General features: G+C 38.0%; 1 protein-coding gene across 1 annotated transcript; it reads left to right on the top strand.

Moving 5' to 3' along the window:
- The first annotated feature begins 3,508 nt into the window (after positions 1-3,508).
- On the top strand, positions 3,509-25,367 carry FBXO3 (F-box protein 3). The gene is made up of 11 exons (XM_068684621.1): positions 3,509-3,630; positions 7,007-7,096; positions 9,426-9,589; positions 12,010-12,124; positions 16,258-16,462; positions 18,045-18,090; positions 20,354-20,438; positions 21,270-21,392; positions 21,848-21,963; positions 22,347-22,537; positions 24,276-25,367. The coding sequence occupies exons 1-11, from the start codon at positions 3,524-3,526 to the stop codon at positions 24,399-24,401; spliced, it is 1,368 nt and encodes a 455-aa protein (XP_068540722.1). The 5' UTR covers positions 3,509-3,523; the 3' UTR covers positions 24,402-25,367.
- Positions 25,368-25,972: the final 605 nt, after the last annotated feature.

Here is a 25,972-nt window from a genome sequence, read left to right as displayed (position 1 = left end):
TCCACAACCTCCTCCCCCCAAAGCGTTCTGTATTAACCCCAGCAATCCTGCATCATCAAACCTCAGATTCTTACTGCCGATTCCCTGAGCTGCTTGCTACCCCAAAGTATCAGTTTTGCCCTTTAACATCTTGCCCATTTGTCCATTTAGAGCACTAAGAAACTGAGCTCGTGAAATGTAGACCATCCCCAGAAAGAAATCTTAGTGTATTAGGTAAATTTCAAGGGATGCTCAGCACCTGGTGGTAAAGATCCCTAGTGTGTCATTTCATTAAATTTTCAATACGTAAAAATAAATGAAGTATGCTAAAATCCTTATCATCTTCCAAAGATTAAATATGAGATGTGCAAAGGAATCTGAGAAATTTTCAGCCTGAGGATTACTTCTGATACATTTAGCCATTTAGGCTAGAAGACTGGTAATAATGGAAGAAAAACTAGGCTGCATTAATAACGTGAAAAAGAACCTTTCTCTCTGGGCTGAGCTGCAAAAATGTCTTGATAACTTACCTGTCAGCTATTTGATGGAGAAAGCAAATCTTGCTGCGGGTAAAACATTTCAATGCTAAAATTTTAAGTGCTAATTTTGGGGTGAATATTTCTGTGCTCAGCTTCAGAAACAGATATTCTCTGCCAAACCAGCAGTTTCATAGCAAAGTACTTTTCCTATTTTCTATCTTTGCATGTACTGCTGCTGCACATGTTGAGAAATCACTCAGATGATTTTGTGACCCTAACTTTTAAGCTTGGCACATACTTTGTTTGATGATTGTCCTGTTCTGTAATCTCTTAATTTCCTCAATAATTTCTCCCACTCTGAACAACTGTGTGGTGCTGCTAAAATTTGGAGATTTTCATGCTCAATGGCCATCTTGTGCAGGTATAACTGAAAACTGAAGAAAAATTATGAATTGTTGAATGGTGACATCAGAATTTTTCTCATTTTGAATAATCACTCTAATATGTAATTATCAAATCTGATAACTTGGTAAATTGTCATGCTTTTCTGCTTCCTTGGTAAAATCATGAAGACACATTTCTTTATTATTATTATTATTATTATTATTATTATTATTATTATTATTATTATTATTATTATTATTATTATTATTATTTCCTTCTGTTGCAGCTTCTACTTTCTTAGCAGTTCTTGATAACTTGGCTTCCTTTTTTCCCATTGATTCATTTTTATTTGTATTTCAGCAATTCCAGAGGTGTTTTAATTGTTCAAGATAACAATTTTTATGTTAGGAATAAGGTATAACACATACAGTAAGCATATGACATATGGATACTTTTGGGTCTGGCTCACTTTCCTCTTGGCTTTCTGATTCTTTCATACTGTGTGATGTTTTACACTGCTCTGACAAGCAAATGTTATTTAATATTCTGGGTTGACATTCAAAATGTTAAGGAAAATTCAGACCATGACATAGCATTATATTAATAACAGAGGGATTTACAGCAAATGAGAAAGTTCAAGAAACAACCTGAGAACAAAAGAAATACAGAATGTACTTCTACAGTTTTATGGAACATCTAACATGGCTGTTTGAGGGACTATATCCTCCCCAAAATGCATGTGTTACATTGAAATCGACTCACGTCAACTTATATAGAATTATATCAAATCAAATAAAGCACAATAAGAACAGAGGAAGATGGATTCAGCTGTGGAAAAATAAAAAAATAATAATAAAAAAGAACATGAAAGAGTTCAAGTAGGTTTTCAGAATTAAATTAGGAAGTGTTGCAGAGGAAAAGCGGTCTTTCCCCTCAAGGCAATGTTAGAAAATTAAACAGCAGATTTTCATTATTTGAAAAAAAAAAAAAAGTATCAATTGACAAACAATGCAAGCCTTAAAACTATGAAAGTCTTGGAGCACTAGAAGCACTACTAACCTAGCTTCGTATCTATGTTTTGGCAAAACCCGACAGAAATAAAGGATTATGTGGCCTCTCCTAGCTCTGCATTGTTAGATTTTCATGCTGGACCACAAAACCAAGACCAACAAACAGAAATACAAGTAATAGCTTTTCAGTAACTTTTCAAGTGTAGTTCTACAATTTTGTTTCCTTCTCTATGGGGAAATTAGCAAGTATGCAAACTATAAAGGACAAAAATCTCCCAAACAGCTAGCAAAAATGCAGTCATATAACCACTAGCTTTTTCCTTTTAAGTTCTTATTTGAGTGATGTTGCAAGGACAGTCCACTCTGTCTCAATAACACAATACTGGTATCTGTAGAAGAAGAGGAAAAAAAAAAAAAAAAAAAAAAAAGAAAAAAAAAGAAAGAGGATTATTAGTTTAAAAACATCCAGCAGAAACAATACATGTACCTTCTTTACAATAAGCATACTTAACTTATTAAATGTGAGGGAAAGTGAGAGTAGTGAGACTAGTTTCTACTTTTTTTGTGGCTATCACATATTGTTTGATTTTTTCCATATCAGTTGTGGTCTGTTTAATATTTGTCTACCTCAGAGGATGCTTGTGAAGCTTAATTTGTCACTTGTGAAATTCTGTGGTATTCTTAGTTTTACAGGACCGTATCATCATAAATTTATTATGTTTGTGGCTCTACTACCTAGTAGTTATGTTTGATGAGCAAACAGACTTTGCTTGTTGAGCTCAAAACGTATCACCTGCAACATCCTGGTTTTGACACGAGACATTTGACAAATGCCCCATTTAAGCATGGTTGAAGGCCGTGGCTCTGTGGTCTGTGGCTCTGGGGACAGGCCCATGAGGACATAGCCACTGGTTTGGGTCCCAGCATGAACAGAGAGCACATTCCAGAAAATATGTTAGTCTCAAAGGGAGTAGAATGAAATGAAAATACACTTTCTCTGAAAATATTTTTCTTTTTAATAAAATGTGGAGGAAACTTAAAAAAAAAATAATAGTGCGATACGGATACAAGATTAAGATACAGGGTTTGGATACAGAGGTAAGAAGCAAAGTTTATCAAACTTGGCCAAACGTATATAGGTTAAGGTCAGATTACTGCAGTTGTTAAACAAAAATTTGCGAGGCCTTGCTGTAAATTGGATATCTGAGGTGGTCCATGTTAAAAGTGGTTTGGGAAGGGTCACTTCAACCATCCTGTTTGGGGTGCAGCCCCAAACATCGTTGAATATTAAGGGTAAACCTTGTAGCGGGTACACCTCTAAGCTGCAATATGTGTTTTTTTTAGTTGAAAGAGACTCATCTCGGGAAGTTTACTTTGTAAGTCTCGTGTAATGGTGTTATGTTTCTAACTTCGGTCCCAGCGGATTGTGTGGAAGCAGCCTATAGGGACCAAGTATATAAAATCAGGATGTATTTGTCTCGTCAGCTGTGTTTTAACACCAACGCTCGGCCCTGCCGGGCAGAGCCGCCTCACAGCTCCTCCCCGCGGCCCGGAGCGGGGGGAGCCCGGCGGAGCGGCCGGCAGGGGGCGCTGGGGGCCGCCCCCGCCTGACAACGGCGCGGCGCGACGGGCGGGGGCGGCCCCGGCGGCGCCGCTGGGACGTCTCGCAAGATGGCGGCGCCCCTGGACATGGAGCCGGCGGCCCTCAGCCTGGAGCTGCTGCCCACCGACCCGCTGCTGCTCATCCTCAGCTTCCTCGACTACCGCGACCTGATGAGGTGCGGGTACAAGGCGGGGAGGGAGGGGGGCTGGGGGAGGCGCGGGAGGCGTTCCCCGGGCCGCGGGGAGAGCGGAGCCGAGGCCGGGGTGGCGGCGGCGGGGCCGGGGGGGGACTGGGGGAAACGGCCCGGGGAGGGCGGGCGGAGGCGGAGGCGGCTGCCGGTGGCTGCCCAACTTTTGGGTCCGTGCTGGGCTCCGCTCGCAGACGGGGTGAGGCTGGGGCAGGGCGCTCCCGAAGCGCTCGGCTCTGCCCCCATGGCAGCCGGTGCGCTCCGGGGACACCGCGCGGGGAGAGGCGTCCTGGCGAGCTGCAGGCGCAGAGGAGCGGTGCTGGGCCCTTCTTGCGTCCTTTATAAGCAAAATGGGGTGTTCGCTTTTCCCACCCGCGTGTCGTGCCGCTTTTATTTGCCCCTAAGTTACCCATTAGAACCAGTAACGGAATGAGTGCTCCTCTGAGAGTGCTGCCCATCTGCGGGCGGACAAAGGGCGGTCTTGTTGCCAGTCAGTGTTTTCGGGGAGCTGAAAGAGCTCTTGTTGGAAGCTGAGGCAAAGCGGGCAGAATGAAACAGGAGGGCTTTTCAGGCAGCAAGAGACGTGAATGAAAGTTGCAGGCTGCTCTTGGATGGTCTGCTAGGTGGCTAAAGGCTTGTGAGGCAAACAGTGAAGACAACAATATGTTGTTAGCTAAAACCTTACCAATAGCGTACGAGTAGTGGCAGTGATTGGAGTCACGGTGTTTATTTGGGGGAGGAGTGTGTATGAATCACACAGAATATTGTCAAAGTTGTTTCTCTTTCCCTGGATCTTAATAAGAAGGTTGAAGGCATCACATCCTTCTATTAGGATGTCAGTAAAAAAGGTTAAGCATAGCAAAAGTAAAAATGTTAGCAACTGAGTAATGATGTGTGGTCAGCATGGATGATTCAGTAGTAGTTGATATTGGTGTAGTAAAAGCAGCAAGGCTCAGTACTCATTTTTGTTATGTAGTTGAAATAAGGTGGATTTCATTATGCAAGGACAATTAAATACTGGCTAGGTTTCTTAGCTCTAAAGGCAACACGGGCATTTCTGCATAACTGGCTGTTTGTGGTACTCAGAGCGTCAGTTGAGGAAATCTTTAGTTGGTTACTGTTTGCTTTAGTGACATGTACGTGCTTTATCACAAACATTACAGTAGTTTCTCTGGTATTCCACAGGTTGGTTAGCCTGGCGGTGGTCCTTAAATAATGGAAAAGCTGACACAAGACAAAATATCTATTTAATTAAGGAGAATTGATCAAACATGCAATTAAAGCCAGTTTGAAACCACATGTTCCTCTGATGCCACAGTAACTTCTTTCCTCTAAGCAATTAGAGGCTTGGTTGATATTTACCAACATGATAAATTTCAGATAGGGTTTTAACTTCAGGATACTCTCACTTACAAATAAACATTTGTTGTGTCGTGAATGAAGTTCTTACATGGCCAAATGTCAAGATTTTGCTGTTAACGAGCAGCCATGAAGCAACATGGTGGTTCTACTGGGGTTGCTATTAAATTTGAAGTGCAAACCATTAGCAGGTGTTATTTAAAGGCAAAGCCATTAAAATTTACAAATGCTGCAAAGAGAGATGAGGTAACAGTAATCTTTCAAGACGTCTGTGTTCTGGTCAAGCTGACCAGTCAAGTAAGCGAGCTGTAATTCTGAGGGGGGAAAAAAGTGCAAGACCATGCTGATGAAAGGTAATGAATAAAAAGATCCAAGGGCGTTAACAATCTATTCAGTGTGTCTCCATCAGAAAACTATTATGATGGTAGAAATGAATACACGGGTGTCTTTGTGTCATTGAGAGTGGAAGGGTAATGGCAGGGCATAGAAGAAGGAAGAATCACCTTACATTGTTCAGGTTAGTTTTGAAATACTAATGTAGTTATAGGTTAAACATCTTATAATGGGTATTAGGGGGGAAAAAGACTGAACCAGACAGATAAACATGAAAAATTCTGTAGTCTCAGCACAAGATGTCTTCTCCAGGCCTGGACTCTGGCTTACTTAGCTTATCAGAGACAAGATTTGGAGGTACCTTTATTTCAGTATGTAACTATGTCTGTTTACACTGTTGATCTTCCTAATTTAGCAATATCTGAGCTACACTGGAGGGAAAAAAAAAAAGGCAGTAACTGAAAGCTGAAGTTTGGTAACCTTGTTTGGGGTATTTAGATGTTAATCACAGTCATTAAAACACATATATTAATTGTTAGAACAAGCTACCAGAGGAAGTGGTGGTACTGCATCTGTATTTGTGGTATCTTTCTGCAAGATTCTTTGAAGTGTAACTGACAATTCAGCTCAAATAGAGAAGAAGGAGGAAAAGGTTTATTGTCTGGTGTTGAGGTTAGACTGAGTGAGACACTTATTTCTTTTAAATTGTATGGATCTTTGAATAATGTAATAATTCCCGGTATTACTGTTCTGCATGTGACTGATGTTTTGCCACACTAATATACACAACACAAATGTACTGGAATGCCTTGCTGTTAATAGCAGTTATACATTCCAGAAAGGGTTTTAAATTGTAAAAAGTAAAAATGGGAACGGACTTGCATGTTTGATGGTACCTCTGTTACTGCTTTTAAAAAGCAAGTTACCAGGCATTGGGAATATGGGTTAGTTATTGCTATCTCCTTGCATCAAGCAAGGATCAGCTTAAATGATTCTGAGGCCAATGCCCAACTCACATCCTGCAGTTTCTCTTGATACTGCTTTTGCAATAATGCTGGATAGTGCAGGATATGATTCTTTGAAATTCCTGGAGCAGCAGTGTTACTTGCAATGCAACAGTGGCAGGAGCTTATATGTGCTCTTCATAAGAGTCAACTTGCAGTCTTTTGTTTTCCATCATAGTTGATTTAAATAACTTAAAGTGGAAAATAATTTAAATTGTATAGTTCTTAGGCTTATTGATTCAGCTTTCAGTAGTATGGCGACATTTTTGAAAAAGGTCACATAGAGACTAGAGACTTAGGTAAGGAAGCAATTTAAGTTGTAATAACTAGCCTACTGGAATATGTACCTCTGGTGGCATAGAGTCACGCCCAACTCTTTTCAGATAATGTTTGTGACTGAAGAGATGTGCAGGGTGACCCGCTTTACAAAATGACTTAATTGCTGACAATTCTTGAAGTTCTCAAAGTATGTAGTTAATTAGAAAAGTAGTTCACGACCTATACAGCTGCAATGGAGATTCTTAACCTTTATAAGAATAACTCTAAAGAGGACAGTTGACTAACTTTGACGTTAATTGAATGAGAACACAAGTTACAATGTATTAGTATTTATCTCTGTTTATTTCACTGCTCTTTTGCAATCAAACTTAATGATTTTATATTTATAGTTGCTGCTATTTAAGTCGGAGATTAAATCAGCTCTCAAGCCATGATCCATTGTGGAAAAGACACTGCAAGAAATACTGGCTTATTTCAGAGTAAGTGTGATTGTATTAAGCCTTTTCTCTCTCTCTTTGTCTCTATAAAAAAAAAAGACTTACGTTATTGTGCTATGTCCACATTTCAATCTAAGAGTTACTGGAAGTAATGTTATTTGCCATTTACCAGCTTCAAAATGATGAAGGGTTTGAGGTATCAGAAATGTTAATTTACTATAAAAGTTTCATGAATATAGGAGTGTCATGGAAGGTTATGGATTGTTAGCAAAGAGGTGCTCTGTTAATCACTAGGCTGAAGGAGAGAAGTTACAGTCTGACTATCAGACACCAAATACTCCATGGAGGAAGGTAATATTCTGAGTACTGTAATTATGGGGTACAGCTGGATGTCTGTGGCAATGGCTGCTGTGACTGGAACCACAGAGTACTTGAGTTGAAAGGTACCTTTTGGGGTCATCTAGTCCAACTCCCCTGCTCAAGAAGGGTCGCCTATGGCATGCTGCTCAGTATTGTGTCTAGTATGGTCTTGAAGATCTCCACAGATGGAGACTGTGGGCACCGTCTCACACCACTGTCATAGTATAAGAGTGTTTCTTTGCATTCAGTTGGAGTTTTCTGGGTTTTAATTTGTGCTGATTGCCCATCCTCCTGTCAGTGCATGCTACTGAGAAGAACCTGACTCCATCTTAGCTCCCTCCTATCAGGTATTTGTACGCATTGGTGAGGTGCCCCTGAGCCTTCTCTTCTCCAGGCACTAGAGTTCCAGCTCTCTTAAGCTCTCCTAATGTGAAAGATTGATCCAATCTCGTAATTGTCTTTGAGGCCTTGTGCCGTATGTCCATGTCTATCTTGTGCTACAGAGCTCAGAACTGGACATGGTACTCCAGATACAGCCTCACCAGTGCCATCCAGAAAGGATCACCTCCCTTGACCTGCTTCCTATTGCAGTTGAGGATCTGTTGGCTTTTTTTGCTGCAAGGGTGCATTGCTGGCTCATTGCTAGCTTGCTGTCCACCAAGACCCCCAGGTCCTTCTTGGCAAAATTGCCTCTAAGCCTGCTGGCACCCATTGTGTACTGGGTATATGGGGTTATTTCTCCCCAGATGCAGGACATCAGCGTATGTAAACATACAGTGAATGTTCTAATTGCATACAGCTTGTGAAGGTGTAATGCAGAAAGATGTAAAAGTTTTGTCTCGAAATTCTCTGCATAAAAATCCTAAGTGATATTCTTATTAGAATCCAAACTAGAAAGGAAAATCTGATAAGGAGGGTTGGGGAATGAAGATAAGGAAGTAGAAAGTTCAAAGTGAGTACCTGATACTAGAGAAGAGGAACATGGTTTGCGTATGTGGGGGAGTTGAGGGGGCTAGGACTCCACTAAGCAGAACAGACTCTTGTGTTGGTTTCTGAGATGCTGGCCTCCCTTCAACCGAGAAAAGTGAGTAATCAAGGCTGAAGGAAATTTCTACAAATAACTGAGAGTGTATATATATACTGAAACTTCTCCTATCTGCTGGGACGTGATTATTCACTTTGGGTTTTTCCTCTTTTAACTCTTAGGTTTTGTCATTAGTTTATATAACTTTCCAGATTATATTTAATGTCTTTTTTTCTCCTCAACTCATCCTCAAGAAACAAGTTTTGTCTTCGTTTATTAGAGCTAAAGAAATGTTAAAGCTGGTGTGGAGACTTCTCAAATGTGAAATTATTGTTCAGGTGTATTGAGCTGTATTAAATCTCTTAGATTGAACATGCTTATTGGAGTCTGAAGAGTTGGAATATGTCCTTGCACAACAGTGCAAAAGCTGCTATGCTTTTAGAGGCAAGCACCTTTTGTCAGATATCAACACTTTATTGGCAGCTTATCTTCCAGCATCCTGCTGTTGTGCTTGTGAGGAGAATTCAATATGCAGTGATTCTTTAAGAAACTGACTTTCCAGATCAGTTTACCGAGTTCTCATGTAACTGTTTTGCTCCTTGATCCTTCTTATTGGGAAAATAAAGGAGTTAATGACTAATGCAGTCATTAAAAAATTAGTTTTTCAAAGGCCTTCCATGTAAATGTGTGAAATGTGATCTGATTTAGCTATTTTACCAGTTCTCTGAGACTTAATGACAGACAGCACTCATCCTTTACGGAAATACTGTCTAAATTTTCCCCAGATACTACGTAGCCAGATTCTTTCCTAATTCTACTCCACGGTGCCAGAATAATTGAGTTAGTGGAGCTTCCTGTGACTGAGAAATGTTCTTGGCATACTATTATGCACAACTTTTCTGTCAGATAACAAATCTTAATATGTTGGTTTCAGAAATCAAGATTTTTAGACTGGTGTTTAACCTTTCTTATTTCATGTCTACTTAGTGCAGAAAAAAGTCAGCGAAATCAGAGCTGGAAAGCTATCTTCATCAGCACCTACTCTGATCTAGGAAGATATATCCAGTATTATGCTACATTGAAAAAAGCCTGGGATGACCTAGAGAAATACTTGGGACAGCGGTGTCCTCGGATGATTGGTTCTTTGAAAGGTATGGTATAAGATCTACTTCCTTTAGTAGATTGGCTAATGCTGCATTGTTTGATATTTAGGTTTTATACTGTTTTTATCTTAGGCATGTGCATTGATAACTGGAGCCCTGGAAGTCAAGGAGACATGCTCTCCCTTCCCCTACAGTAAATAAATAAAGGGGAACACATGGATAGTACTTCCTCAGTTACCAGTGATTCATAGAGTCTCCAAAGATTTAAGAGAAGAAAACATTTTTTTTTTTCTAGTGAACAAATGAAAATACTCCCACTGCTTTTGTCTATAGTTGCTGGGACTGTTTTTTTATTTTTAATTTTTACTAGTCCCATTATTTCAAGGATCTGGGGCTTGTTTGTGTGATTTTTATTCATGAGATTTTCTGAAGACATAATGAAAGCACATTCACGTTGAAAACAGGCACTTTTAAACTAAAGCCAAACAAAAAGAGTATTTCCTCTTACCTAGGTCTTCCTGTGTTCCTCTAACAAAGGTAAATTAGCAGCTGAACAAGGATTTTTATTTTTAAAATTACATATCCAGATTAAGTTTGTCTTAATTCTTGAAGTACTTCTGGTGTTCTGATTCATAAATTGTATACATTAAGACATAAAGGAAGTTTGGGCTTTTCTGGTATAAGGATAAATAGGTCTTGCATTTTCATCTTCAGTCATCTGTGTGCAATTAAATCAAATGTCTTGGTCTAATAGTGTGGTCTGTGAAATTAAGAAAAACCTATAGACTGTTTTATTTCCTATGTAAGTCTTGCACGTTTTTTGGCTTGCTGGGTTGTTACTTTTTTCTAATTATTTATGAATAAGTGTGATTAGAATTTAATACATGCTGGGTTTTGTTCTGAGTTTTTGGGATTACTTCTGAGTATCACTGAAGTAATACCGTTTTAGGAAAAAGCCATAAGAGTTGTAGGTAGCCTGAAGTCTTGTGTTACACTGGCCATAGTATTTGATGAAGATGTCCACGCCTTGATTTCTGTGACTTGCATTCTGCTCCATTGAAAACGGAGCACTCAGGTATATGGAATCAGCAAATTGTCAGTCAAATGTTTTATTAATAAGATGGAAATTATCTGTGGTGGAGGTGTTGAAATGAACAGATTTTTCTATGGTTTTACTTTTAAAATCCTCCCAAGGTATTTGGTGCAGTGAAGCTTCTCTTTGTCTACCAAAAGACCAAAAAAAAAAAAAAGTGAAACCTTGTATTGTGATGGAAGGTTTTAGCAGGAGCTCTTCTAAGACTCAAACCTTCATAATACCATTAGTACAGCACCTTGTTTCACTGGATAGTTAACTCATGTCTTATAAATTAAACTGATAATGAATACGAAAAATGTTTTTTAAAAAAGTCACCCAGAAAACCTTGATTAGAGCAGATTGCACAGGGCATCCACTTGATGTTTGGTAGAAACGACGATGTAGAAATCCCTCTGAATTTTGAGTGGAGGTATAAGAATAGTTACTCCCCACCCCTTTCTGTTGATAATTAATATGAAAATCCCCTCAATTCACTCAACATATTTATAGCTTCAAATTCTAGATGAATTGTGGCTGTAGCCAATTTTTTTTTTGTTGATGGTTTGATTGGAAACTGAAAGAAGCGACCCTTAGAATGATGAAAGAGTCACATCAGTATTGCCTAAAAGTTGTAACTGGGACTCTGTCAGCTGATTACAACACTGTGGGGGAAAGGTTCATTTCACTTCATGAATACTTCATGATTAAGTCAGGCCTGTTGAGATTTCACTGGATAGAGATTGGTGTGCTGTATTAAGTGATTAATCAGCCTCCTTTCAAATGTGTGTAGTATTCATTGTATAACACCTGGCATACGGTAGTTACCAAATATTGGTGTCTATGTTCATTTGATCAAGGCATTTATAAATTCCGTACTTTGTATTTGAAATAACTTAATTTTTAGTAATTTTTTCCATTTGCATGACTTCAATCAGTGGAAGATTCTTGAGACCATGCTCATAGACAACTGCGTCCCTAAGTTAAACTGAATTTTCCTTGCTTTTGTATTTCTGTCAACTTGCTTTTTCTGAATTAAAAGTGGCAAAATACTTTGAAATACATATTCTTGTATGTGCTTTCATAATAGCATAAAAAATCAGTATTTCTGGGGCTACTTCTCATTTGCCAAAGAGAATTTGAACATGCTGTTATGTCTGGAGAGTAGGTAGTTTCTGCTTATTGCTAGCTATGCAGCTCTAATAAAATGTCATGAAATAAAATTTTAAAGAAAAAGGTCTTAACGCAAATCCTAGTGTTCATCTTTGTAAGCAACAGCATATAGACACTGTGGGCAGAGTAGTGAAGCAGCATTAAATTTGAGTGCTTCTTAGGAACAGCCCTTTATTTCCCCCTCCAAAACTGCTCGTAATGCTCTGTTTCTTTTTGTACACAGAGAGTGTGCGGGAGGAAGATCTGGATGCTGTGGAAGCGCAGATAGGCTGCAAACTCCCTGACGACTACCGATGTTCATTTCGTATTCACAATGGACAGAAGCTAGTTGTTCCCGGGTAAGGAACATAAACTACGTACCAAGTCATTAATTCCTGTTGTATTTATTGGATAATCTGTTTGTTAAAAATCTGCTGATCAGGACAGATGAAACATTAATTGTATCATATCTGAGAGACACTTGTAGAATTGGTTATGTTCTACTCTCAGCAGTAACTGAAAATGTGATGTAGATTACTAATTGATCTAATTGTTCTTCAGTCTCCTCTCATAGTGAGTGCCTTTTTTTTTTTTGTAATGTCTAACAGTTAGAAATTTTAGTTAACATACCACTAAGTTTTGCTTCATGTTACCTACGTAAATTAGCCTCTTGACACTGCAGGCTTTGTGATTTAATAACTTTTTTCTTTCAAATGCTTAGGGAATAACTTTCAAATCAGGTGGTCATCAGTAGAATCACAATGTCAGTTTTGCATATTAAGTTTTCTAAGCAGAAGATTTTATAATTTCAAGTGGTATCAGCAATTAAAAGCTCATTTTACATCAAGTTTAGAAGGCAAATGACCAGATGTAAATTTGCATCTTCCAACTAGAAAAAGATTTAGCAGCTCAGCATTTGACAAAGTGCCACAAGTGTTAGCAAAAGATGGAAAACTAGGGCAAATCATTGCAGAGTCTGTAGTGAGCAGTGCTTTCATGTTGCTATACCAAAACCTTCATAGGTAGAGCAGACACAGCTTTCTCTAATTCTACTATTGTAAGCGTGGAAGGAATATGGGAAATGGCTTTATGCAACCATAAGGATGACTTCTAGTTCTTTCTTTTCTAGGAGAGACTTTTTTTTTTTTTAGAGGAGAGGTAGGTGCTCTAGTTCTGTAGGCTTTAAATGAGATAGCTCTTTCCATTTTGGAAGTGCTTCCTTCTGTTGCCTGGTAGAGTAAAAAGTGGTAGTTACTAACAGCAAACATATTAGAAAGTCATCCACTGATCAATGATAATTTTTATCAACCTTAATAGGATTCGTAAAGCTTACAGTGTTGGTTTATGCAAAATACGGTTCTTGCACTTAATCAGCTTGGAAGTGATCAACATGCAGCTCTGCAGCTTGTGTATAGCTTTGCACCTCTTCCTACTGCTTTTTCACTCCCACTAAGCCCCTACTGCAATGAATAACGTGCCTGTGGAAGGGCTGTAGCAGGGGACGCACACCTTTGGGCATGCCTCTTGGCCTGAATAACTGCCAGTGGGCTGTGATCTATTGCTGTGCCCTCAAATGGAGAGCACAAGCCTACACCCAGGTTGACAAACCTCCCTGGTGGAGCCAGTTGGTTCTGATACATGAGACCCAGAGCAAGAAAGGCTGCCACGCTAAAGTGGAAGGCCTGGTGTAACCTTTGGGACAGGCTTACTAGTCAGCCACATAGTTCTGTGCTTTGTTGTGGCAGGTAAATACTTCAAAGTTCAGCTCTAGGTAGTTGAAGTCTGCAGAGAGTTGATGGGATGGGCAAGTTAGGCCAAAAATGGAGAACACTGGGACTAGATGTGGCTGCATCTTGCATGTTGTCACTGTTAGGTACTTCATGTATCTGTGCTCAGATTTTAGCAAGAATACGTAAGGAAAAATGAGAGGAATGGAACCTGTTGCCCAAGGTAGGAGCGACTTAGATCACGCTGACGTGTGGCAGCTTGTGTTTTGAGTCACTGCTTTCATAACGCCAGTAAAAGTATAGCGTCTGCAAGAGTTGGCATCTGCAAACATCAGTTAAAGGCAACTTAGAAGGGAGTATGGGTGGGGAGGTGTAAACTACAGGTTTGTGTGCTTGGGGAAGAGAAAGTTGTGGCTCTCAGCCTCTCTGGGGGAAGGGAGAAAAATTCATATATCGTTTATAAAGACAAGGAAGCTCAGCTACTCTTGCATGTACCTTTATGGATTACTTTTTAGTCCACACTATGCTATTGGGTGACGTTACTGAAAGACAATTTATTGGAGGACTGATCAGTCTTACTCTAACCCTAGGAGAATTTCCTTAATTGATCTATCAAGAATACTCTGCTGTGAAGTGGCCCAGTCTAGTTTGAATTGCGCAATCGGTTAGATCTCTTTGAGTTCTCGTTACTTGGATCTAGCAGCAACCCTAAGGAGAAGATAAAGTCTCTGGAGTTCGGGATGGATGCTGGCTGTTTTGTTTCTGGTTCTAGGAGCTTTCATGTGCTAATTCCAATGCAATTCCTGTACTGTCATTGACTTTGCGTTAGAATTCAAACTTCCTCATGATTTTGAAAAATATCTTGCATCAATGCACCATAGGCAAAATACTTTATCTTTCAGAGCTTTGAGAGAATGTCAGTCAAATCTGCCAAAAAACAGATGAGAAAGCTGTTGCAAAATCTGTTGTATTCCTACAATTGCAAAAAACATGAACTCTGTTACTTCAGGCCTTTTTCCAGATACATAGTGTATATATAGCACATTAGCGTGTAAACTTTTTCATGTGTCCTGCTGGTTCATAAGAAGAATATTTCATGGGCTTCTTTTGATGTCCTTCCAAATGTTTCAAAGTCCCATGTTGGTTATATAAAACATGTTTATGAGTAATGTATTTGTTGTTCTAACTACTGCTTTCTTAATCTCATGCCATTAGCCTGTTTGAAATGTATTAAATTCTTGTACTTTGCTTTTAAGATCAATCTGTAAAGTAACCTGAATTAAGGAGGTATTGAAGTGCAATTCTTAGTGAAGTATTGTTAGATACTCATCTCATAGTTAGTTGATACTTAGCATATGTATATGACGGGACATAGAGTCTTCAGAAACTTTTATGTTGACCTGGTTAGACATCTCTTCTAGAAAGGCCTCCAAAAAATAAAATGTCTTTTCAAACAAAAAATCTGGTTTTAATAAAATAAAAACAAGAAAATGTGACTTCTTAAATACACAAGTCAAAAAGCTAGTAAGATGGACTGAAATTAAAGGATTTTTACAGAACTCCTGTCTACTTATTTTAAGTTTTATTTTAAATTGTTCACTTTGATTTTTTTACTCTGCAAAGTTTTTGCTGAAGGCTGAGACCTTGTCAAAATCCAGGCTACATCTGAAGTCTGAGTCTTTCCTGTCATTCACAAAAACTTCTTTGCAGTGTGTTTTTCTTTGGCTTTGACAAATATAGTCTTCTCTTCCTCTTGCTAAGCACGCTGCTGCAGTGTGTGCCCTTGTAAGTGAATACTTAAATCATGTTACCCCATTCTTCTATTCTCTGCCCCTGTTAGATTGAATGTAGGTTGCTTGTTTTTTATTTTTGCCCTGGCATTTATCTCACCTGTCACTCATATCACTGTTAACTTCAGTTTCTGATACTCACTTTCATTCCTGATGTGATACACTTTTCAGATTAGTACAACTTTTTTTTTCCAATTGTGTATATTCTATTCATAAGCTGGGAGGCTCCTATGGTCTTCAGAGTTGCTTTCTTATTGTCAAAAACAACAACCAAAAATCTCATCTTTTATAGTGATGTTTACAAAAAGCAAGAGGGAAAAATTAGAAGGACACTTGATAGTCTTGTCATGTCATGCTGATGAATATTGTCTCATTCTTTCCTTGTACAGCTTTGCTTGTATCTGTCTGCCTAAGTTTTGATACTGAGATTTTAATTTCTCTGATACAGTAGCTGTTTTCCTTCTTTGCTTTTCAACATTTTCTCCAAAGTATAAAGCACCTAGGTCATTTGTCGTTTCGATGAATGATTTACTATAGCAAGTTGTTATTCTAATTGCAAAAAATCATGGATGTTTTGTGCAAGTTAATTTCAATGCTATCAAAACTTGAGATACAGGCTGCATAGGCTGTTGTTCCATTATGCTACTGTAGAAAACTGTGTCAGCTGTTAACAGAAAGCCTGCACCTTTTTTGAAGTAATTGCAGACACAAAGAGAATCTCCAACAGTTTAAAAGGGTGCTTTGGGATGCACAGAATGTACCAGGAAGTATTTATTTGAGAGCTAACAAGCCTTCCTTTATGAAGGCTAGTGCTGTGAACTAAAACATGGCTCTGCTCCTGAGTATTATAGTTAGACTTCATCTAGCTCTAACATGCATCCAGAGCATTGATAGAATTAATACTTAGAAAAGATTTCTGAAGCTGTCGCTGCATTCTGAGTAGTATCATCTGTTTATCTTTTTTCTTGTTTCAAGTTTGATGGGAAGTATGGCGCTGTCGAACCACTACCGCTCTGAAGACTTGTTGGATATCGACACAGCTGCTGGAGGTTTTCAACAGAGGCTAGGTCTGAAACAATGCCTTCCGCTTACGTTTTGCATTCACACTGGCCTGAGTCAGTACATGGCCCTGGAGAGTGTGGAAGGACGAAACAAATACGAGATCTTCTATCAATGTCCAGTAAGGAGGATATGTTTATACTTCTGAATGTACTTTTCAAATAGTTGATGGTACCCCATTGCATGTTATTTGATACCCAAAATACTTTACGTAGTATAAGGTGAATATTAAGACAGCATGCTGGTTTCCGTTGTTTGTCCTTGAGTTGCCATCAGGTTTCACCAAAGTATACAAGTGGAGTGCTTATTAGATGAAATAAATTTACATGAAGTAGTTAATGGCTATAGCAGTTTCCATAGGTTTATGATAGTGGATGGCATTCATCTTTTCATCTTTATTGGAAGATATTTCTTAAATTTGTTTATAGCTATGGCAGGTATATAATCTTTTTCTTGTTCCTTTAAGGAATAAAAGCTTTTCTTTGGAAGATATTCATCTGTATGAATCTCTTCACCCAGATATGATAAATGTGAATTTACTGAAGGGTATCCTCTGGGTTTTAAGCAAACCTTACTTTCTAGTGACAGAACAAATTGGTCATAAACAGATCTTTTGTGTAACTTAATTATGAGTGGTTTTTTTCGTAATTCTTATAGCTGTAGAATTTTAAGATAGCCGTATTGTCGCTAGTCAAGCTAAAAAGATTTTAGCCTACCACCTCCTGAAGCCTATCCCAAACAAAAAAGCAGAAGTGAAGAGTGTTTCTTCTATTTATATAAAAAAAAGTTGATGGGCTGGGAGGATATCTTCTTCCTGCTACATGCTTTCTAGCTGTTTATTTTCAAAGCATGTAGCACTTGGATTTCCAGGAAATGTCATGATAAGTGATCATGTGGAGGGTGTTAAGCTCTCCCTTTGTATTATGCTGAGTACTTAAACATTTTGGATAATGCTCTGGACCTTGAAATGCTATGTAAATTTTGGGTCATCTCTGGACAGTCCTGCTTGTTTCAAGGGGGTATGTGGTAGTAAAAGATATGGAATTGTTGAGTCTGGAGAAGAGAAGGCTCAGGAGAATCTTATCAATGAGTATGAATACTTGATAGCAGGGCATAAGGAAGTCAGAGCTAGACTTCTCTCAATTATGCCTGCCCAATTATAGAAGAACAAACAGTAAGCACAAATTGAAACAGAAGAAACCTGATCTGAACATAGGGAAAGTTTTTTACTCAGAGTGTGGCTGAATACTGGAACAGGTTACTTACAGAGGTTGCATGGTCTCTCTCTTGGAGACAGAGCCCATGGTCCTGGGTAATCTGCCCTAGCTGATCCTGTCTTGAGTGGGGGGTTTGGACTGATCATCTCCAAAGGTCCTCTCCAAGCTCAACTTTACTGTTTCTGTTCTAAGTCAATATATTTTGATTTGTTGTGTTTCTTAAGCAATGCATTAAATCTAATTAACCTTAATGGAATGTTCAAGCTGTACATTTAATTATCAGCTGAGTACTCACAGGGACAGGAATTTGTGTTTTACATTATACATTTGAATATCTGGCTGGGAATATAATGGTGTATTAAGAAGACAGATCATTGGTTTAGTGAATGTAGGGGAAACATTCCCTGTGTTACATTTCAGATGTTGAATTTTAACCTTTGAAGTCTAATGCTTTACTTCTAATAAATCCATAACTTTCCCTTTTAGGACCAAATGGCTCGCAATCCATCTGCTATTGATATGTTCATTACAGGTAACATTTCAGAATAAAGAATTCTGCAGAATGTTTTAATTATGTGTAGAAAATACATGTCAGTGTTTGACAGATCAAATCAAACTGTACAGTGCAGTTGACTTGTACAGAGCAAGTGCTCTAAATTTTCTGTGCTGACACCAACCTGATTTAAAACATCAGTTTTAAAGACACCAACCTGATTTAAAACATCAGTGATTATTTGAAATGAGATGAAAGTTTTCTTTAATGAAGTTTGTCCTTCCTCGTGCCTTGTATACGGATTACTCAGTGTATTAACCTGTCTAACAAGATGAGCAAAAGCTTTAAATTAGCCATCACTGGAATGATGCAAGTAGTTATACATCCAAATAGACAGCTTTTTTTTCCTGTAGCTTTTGCTACCATGTTAGAAATTCAAAATATTTTGTGTCCCTTAATGAAATCTTATTAATTATAACCATAGCTACAGAAGAAAGCCTTTCTGAATTTTGATTTGGCTAATTTTCTCTGTGCAATTTGGTTATGTAGTAGTCCACTGAGATCATCTGTCTGATATGTACATTGGCTGAAATGATTCTTTGCTTTAATTCCCTGAAATCTGGTAGCCGTGACTATGCTCTCCCACTGAATCAAAAGAATTAATTTAGACAGATGTGTTCTAACTGGTGCCAAAATTCATGTTAGCATTGTGTATTTCTTCAGATATATGTACTAATAGTAACATTGGGAAACTACATTAGACAATGCTATACTATTGCTGGTTTAGGTTGGAGGTAGGTAAACTCTTAGCCACTCTAATTTTAGGAAACCTTTCTACGTACTCATTGATTTTATGAACCGGTTTCAATGTGAAGTAAAAAGTTTGTCATCTGTTTTATGAAGGTCGTGTTTTAGAGTGCACTGTGTTCTTTAGGATAGTCAGAGGGAAGTTACAGCAAAAGCTCAAGAGTAATAGCTGGTTACTCATGTCCTTCCACCTGAGGATGATGTAACGCTTTAAAGCTACTCTGGTGTATTTGTATTGTTACCTCGAGCTTGCTGCTTTTATGGCGTTGCCTCAATGGTGAGGTGATCCGACATCATATCTAAACGTAGCACTTGGCTGAAAGGGTTTATTTTGGCGTATTGCAGGGTGGAGGGGAAGTTTCATATACAGCATTTATCTAGATTTTTTTTGAACATTGCAGAGTAAATTGGTCCATTTTCTCCATTCAGAGTTGCTTTATACAAGGTTTGCATTTTGTGGATTAGTGGTAGAAAGGAGGATAATAAGCTTGGAATTGCTTAGACTTCCAAAAGGTTAAAGGACAGTACACATAGCTCTTGCACAAAGGAAGAAGTGGTAAGTACATGTAATCTAACAGGAGTCATAATACTTGATAACATGTCAGTGGAGGCTAGGATAATGGTTTCACAGTATTTCAGTTAGCTTCAAGATTTCTTTTGAGTGATATTGACAAATATTTGAAGAACTCTGTGTGCTTCTCTGTTAAACTCTATCACAATGCTTAGAAAATCTGTAGCTGAGAAGTTGTTTTCCAGGAAGGCAGTATTGCTTGTATGAAACTCTGCTCTTTAAGAGTTAAATGTGACAGCTTGACTGTCTGCTTAGAAATCAAGCTGTTCCTAAATAATGGCTGTAGGTGTACGAAAAGCTTTTTCAGACAATGGCTTTATGTTTAAGAAAATTCTAGCTTCTTTTGAATGACGTACAGCCTTATTTCTTCTGGGTTTGTAGGAGGAGTGCAGAGCATCTCTCTGTCTATGCCTCATCCCTGTTCTTAAGGAGAGGAAAACTCTGCAATTTGTTAGCAAGTTTCTTTAAGTATTCATATGGAAACTTGATAAATATATATATATCAAAATTAAGTCCATCAGCAGGCGTGTGTTCCTTGTAGGTAGACTAGCTGGAAATAGCTACACAAATAGAATAGGCTGCTGCACTAGTCATCTTTCCAAATCATAGCAGAACAGTCTTGATAAGGAAAACATGATGACAGGCACTAGCATTTGAAGGCTGTGATTATAATGTGATATACTTAGCGAAGAGCTTCTTTGATTGCTTTGGCATTTCTGGAATATGTAATCTTCATTCTAGGTTGGCTTCTACAAATGATCTTTGTTGGTTGAGTGAGCTGGGATATTAACTGTAATCTACAAGTCTGAGAATATATTGTAGAAGTATTCCAAGTTTTAAAGTGTTTGCTTTGAATATTTATCGTAATGTACTCAGTGGTAAACTTGTCTGTCCTTACGAACACTTCTCTTCTTTGACACCTAGGTACATCTTACTTGGAATGGTTTACATCCTACGTAAACAAGGTTGTAACTGGTGGTTATCCTATCATCAGAGATCAGATTTTCAGGTATTGTGACTGGGATTTATAACTTCACTGCAATATGTTGATGGCTTGTTTAGAATGTGGACTTCTTTTGAAGTAGTTATACGTTTGTGATACCAAAAGCTAATGGTGGAGAAGAGGAAGTGCATGAGATGTTTCAGATAGAACTTTAAAACAGAATGCTTAAAAGCTTTTTTTTTTGAACACCATGAGCTTCAGAGATTATAACTCTGTGTTATCAGAACTGGAATCTTGTGATACAGTTGATCTTAAGCATAGCTAGTACCATATCATTTATTCTGTCTGCTATGCATGCACTGCAGCTAGAGGGCTGTTCTTAGGTATTAAAAAATCAGTTGTTCCAGTGAACTGGTCTCTAAAGTAACACAGTGCAGAATCAGTACATAAACAGGATTTGTTCTGGTGTTTGAATATTCACCCATGTATAATTTCTTCTAAACATAAAAACCTTATTTCTGTGGAACTGGGGTGTTCCAGAACACAAGTTCCTCATCTGAAAATTTCTTTGCTGTAGGAGTTGTTAGGTTTTTGGTTTTTAAATAGCATAAAGATGCATCCTTGTTAAACAAGTGGGTTTTCACTGACTTCAGATCCAATTATACAGCTAGCTTAATACAAGCATTAATGCAGTTACAGAGAGCTGTAGCTGTATGAGTTTGGGAAGAATATATACTAAAGATTCTGCATGCATCCTTTGTTTAACTGCCAAATTATGAATTACTTTTAAGTCTAGCCCCACAGTGCTCTTATTAGTGATTAACTAATCACTTTACATCTTCAATTTTCTGTACTGAATGTTCAGAGCTATTTTTAGGTTTGTTTTTCTTTTTGTAGGTATGTCCATGATAAAGAATGTGTTGCTACCACAGGAGATATTACTGTTTCTGTGTCCACATCTTTTCTACCTGAACTCAGTTCTGTACATCCACCGCACTATTTCTTCACATACAGAATCAGGTGAGAATAACTGTATGACCCTTAAAACACAGGGGAGACTTCTGTAGTGTTAAGATCATCAACTGTTGCAAATTTAGGCACAGAATTCATAAAGTTAATAAAATGAATGGGAAGTATCTGAATGTGCACAGCATGCGGTACTTTCTAATAGAAAAGATCACGAAAATATTACCTGGCCAGGTACATAAAGTATCTGTCAAGTTGGTAATTGGCAAGTACAGTAATGGGTGAGGGGAAGAATTTCTAAGTAATTCCTGCCCTTTAGAAAGGGCTAAATAACTACAGTGAATAGAGGCATGCAGGTATATCTTGGCGATTGATTCAGTATACTTCACTGCAGTGTGCTGTGGTTTTTTTTCCCAGTCTATTTTGAGAGAGAACCCAAGACTACCAAGCTTTTCTTGAAATGTATGAAAGTAGTTATGTAACCATTAAATATGCTATTTGGCTTCTAGAATTGAAATGTCCAAAGATGCTCTTCCTGAGAAGGCTTGTCAGCTGGACAGTCGATACTGGAGAATAACAAATGCCAAAGGTGATGTAGAAGAAGTTCAGGGTCCTGGAGTAGTTGGTAAGTAAAAGGTTGCTTTTATGAATCTGTTTAGCATACATGTTATGAAAGTTCCACTATTAGTTATTCCTTATGATGAGAAGGTGGCAGTTGTGTGGTTTGTATAAACATAATTTCATTGCTTGAAATGAAGTAATATGTATGCATCTGTTTTGTCTTGAAGTTGTTTTACAAGGGGGGTTTGAAAACCCTGATAGTTAAATTTTCTTCAAACAGTTCTTTTTAGTGCTAGTTACTGAGAATAGTTTATGTCCACGGGAATCTAAAATGATCTGCCTGAATGTTATAGAGCTCAGCAAACTGCTAAATTGTGGTTAACTTTAGTGCTAAATTATAGTTATACTTTAGTCCTTACTTACTGTGATCTGGTATTTTACCAACAGGGGAGTTTCCAATAATCAGTCCAGGGAGAGTCTACGAATATACCAGCTGTACCACTTTTTCCACGACATCTGGATATATGGAGGGGTATTACACCTTCCACTGCCTCTACTACAAGGACAAATTCTTTAATGTTACAATTCCCAGATTTCATATGGTGTGCCCAACATTCAAGGTGTCTACAGCACGAATGGTAAGTAGATACGCATTTGTGCTTATCCTGGATTTTGTGTCTCACCTTCTGTTTTCATTGATCACTTGGATTGATTTTAATAGGGGAGTGCAGCTGTGTGTTGAAACAAGTTTCAGTTCTTTTCTTGAAAATTGACTCTTTCAGGTTTGCTTCAACAAAAACTAAAAGAATCACTACATCTGAGACTTTGGCAACTTCCCACTATATAAATTCTTTTCAGCTTCTGGAATATTTATTGATTTAAAAAAAAAAAAACTCACAGTACTGAACAGTATTTGGATTGGTAATTCCATATAAAACATACCACAGTTAAGCCTACATCAGTCTGGAAACCATAGCAGTATTTTGAGGCAGTTTCTACGTCAGTAAAGCCATATATCCTTGTTGCTTTGGCATGTGATAGGACCTAGGGTCATGAATTAAATTGGTACTAGCTTTCACAAGAAGTCCTGAATGGCTATGGGTGTTCCTTCTTGGGTCCTCACCTCTGTCTGGTATCAAGGTCAAACTGTGTCTTATCAGGTGAGATCTGTTGCCCTGTAGGCTCTTAACAGGGGTAGAACTTGACCATTCTGTTGTTCTGTGTCTGAGCTCCAGCGCTCCCCAGAATGCACAGAAATATGTATGTATGTATGGTTACGTCTGTTCAGGGTGTATTTCAGAGGTATGTCTGATTATGCGGACTGCAGCAATATTGAGGTTTGTTCATTTTGTTTTAAGGAGCTACTTTATTTCTTAATTTGTACCTCGAAGCATGGCATTGAGTTAGCTGTTTGGACTTCTTAGTTCTTTTAAATATTCCTTCTTGGTATCACCACACTACAGTATGTTTTAGCCGTAATTGTTGATTCACTTTCTTCAACAACAAAAGTTAAAGTTAATAACAATTCTAAAAAGGTGTTGGTCCTCTTATGCTCACTAGTTCACACTGAAGTGCATTTCATTAAGTCACGTAATGAAATCAATAAGATACTTAGCTTACTGTTACTATAATGTAATTGTAGGTGATCTTTAACTTTTCTGTTTGTTTTGGCACATTTAGAGAAGATTGCTTTATTTTATCACTAGCATAGCCCTTATTTAGTGTCTAATTCAGATAGACTCAGTGCTTGCACAAAGTCTTTTAAATTCTTTCTTAGGAGCAAGCATCTATCTTTACACTTTTTCCTGTTTTTCCAAGGGATTTGAGAAACTTGGTAGTAGCTATAACGGTAAATGCCAGCAGAGGTCGTGCTTATAATGGAAAATGTCATATCTAACTTAAGCTTACATTTGTGAGTTGTAACCTCTTCCAGTCAGCTGACTGTGAAAATCATTTGCTTTTATATCTTTTGCTGTACCTCTAGTTTTAAAAGGTAGTAATGACCCTCTTTTTAAAAAACAAACAAAACTTAAAACTACCTGTACTAAAAGACTAGATAAGCTGCCAAAGAAATTGGTACAACTAAGGTGCTAAATTGTGGTACCTTGTGGCATTGTATACATAGTTTTATACATGAAATACTTAAGGCTAGTGGCTATTTATTGAGTTAAAGGTCAAGTACTTAGGCACAATTTATCTTTATTGCTAATTATTATTGTAAGCTTAGGGAACTGGTGTTAAGACAAGGGGTATGGTATCCATCTCCGGTAACTGATGCAGTAATATAGGCTTTCAATTTCTCTAGGGAATTGTTAGTGCTTCTTTATAAGTAGCTGGAATACAAAATTTTGATTAAATGTGTATGTTTTGTATTAGGAAACAAATCATAATGAATATGCAGTGGATGAAGATGAAGATTCCACAGACACTGATGAATATGAAGATCGACGTAGAGTGTTGGACATTCCTGCACCTTCTGGACGCTGCCCACATCATACCTGATGGGATTTTGTTTGCTTCAAAACTGTTTTCAGAAGCTCTTTGGACTCTTGGGACTAGTGCATAAGAATATGTCTGACTATTGTAAATAAACTTTCTGTTGCACATCAGGGCAACTAGCATGAATGTTGGTGCCAGCTCTAATATTCATCAGAATATTTTTTTTTTTTTTTCCCTGGCTTGGAAGTGGTGGGGAAAGGAGGTGGGGAGAGGAAGAGAAAGATGTTTAGGTTTTGTTGACTTTTTTCCAAAGTGCAGAACAGCTTGATAGTCTGAGGTAATCATATCTTACAGTTTTAAACTATTGCCTATTTATGATCATATTACAAATGCGGTGTGGGGATTTGTTTTTATACAAACATTTAAAATTAGCAATAGACAAGATGGCAAAAAAGGTGTGTACTATTGTCCTTTCTCATGAGTTTCTACTGTTGATAATTTCTGCTAAGAATGAAATTTGCAGGTTGGTCAATGTATCGCACTTGGGTTAGATCAGGTGCTCTTATGCTCTTTTTATTAACATACAAGTACCAGAAAATTCTGGTTATCAGATACATACATTTGGAATGAAACTGGCCTTATTTTTGGACAATCTGTCTTTCAGCTTAATTTTATGCTAAGTGACTCTGATTGAATAATGCCTTTTTGGAATGTAGTGTACATGCATAATCTGTCACTCGATAACAAAGAAATTTCTCAATGACTACAAAGTATGAATTTGTAAATATGTTTTGAGTTTTTCTTTATATGATGTTTGCTGTTCAGACTTTGTCATAGGTGACAGCTTATGTTGAAGTATCATGCCTCCCTAAATCCTCTATGGGTTTTTGCAACTATGCATGAATCCAAAAGAAAAAAAAGAGCCTGACAGAACACTAGATGACTAGAAACTTTATATTTAAAGAAGTATCTGTTTGCTTTATCACTTTTATTTTGTTTCCACTGTCATTAATAAACAACTTAACTGCCTCCTTTGCTCTAAAGTGCAACATGGGACTGATTCTGCTGAGACTTGAGCAAAAGTTATGACTAGTTTTCCTGTAGTCAGTTCTTTCTGACATACAGAATCAGCAGCTCCAATGATGGGATACCAGCATATTGTTCCAAGTGATTTTTTTTTCCATTACTGACTAGCTAACTGTTACATGAACTCTAGATTTTTACAAGCCCTAGTATTGGATTCTCAACGTGCACATCTTTCTCTTGTGTCACACAACATCTGGATCTTCTGCAGCAGTATAAGGTAGAAAAACAAAAATTGATTGTGACTCCTGCAGTTGTTCAGGTAAAGCATCTAGAGAAGTAAAACAGAATTGTGCTACACCCCACAGAAGTCTGAGTAACAGTGTGGATTACTAGAATAGTTTTAAAATGGTTTTGAAGACTCCTGAATACTACTTATGAGGGGAAAATGTGATGGTTTCATCTGAAAACTTATCATTGGTTAAAAGGATCAATGAAAAGGGGTTTAGAAACCCCTATTTAGCAGAACTAGAACTTACTCCAGTGCAATAGGTTTTAGTGTGTTTTAAGGACTATTAACTGTCATGCCTTGCTGTGGTATGCAACTGGGA

The sequence above is a fragment of the Anas acuta genome, chromosome 5, assembly GCF_963932015.1.
Source record: "Anas acuta chromosome 5, bAnaAcu1.1, whole genome shotgun sequence".
NCBI classification, from domain to species: Eukaryota; Metazoa; Chordata; class Aves; order Anseriformes; family Anatidae; genus Anas; species Anas acuta.
Note: the sequence above shows the minus strand (reverse complement) of the source record. Positions and strands in the feature narration are given on the sequence as shown.

Excerpts from the sequence above, each read along its gene's own strand:
- FBXO3 (XM_068684621.1), top strand. The coding sequence starts at position 3,524 with ATGGCGGCGCCCCTGGACATGGAGCCGGCGGCCCTCAGCCTGGAGCTG. Across the intron at positions 12,125-16,257 it reads CAGAAGCTAGTTGTTCCCGG|TTTGATGGGAAGTATGGCGC; the intron begins GTAAGGAACATA and ends TCTTGTTTCAAG. Across the intron at positions 20,439-21,269 it reads ATCAGAGATCAGATTTTCAG|GTATGTCCATGATAAAGAAT; the intron begins GTATTGTGACTG and ends TTCTTTTTGTAG.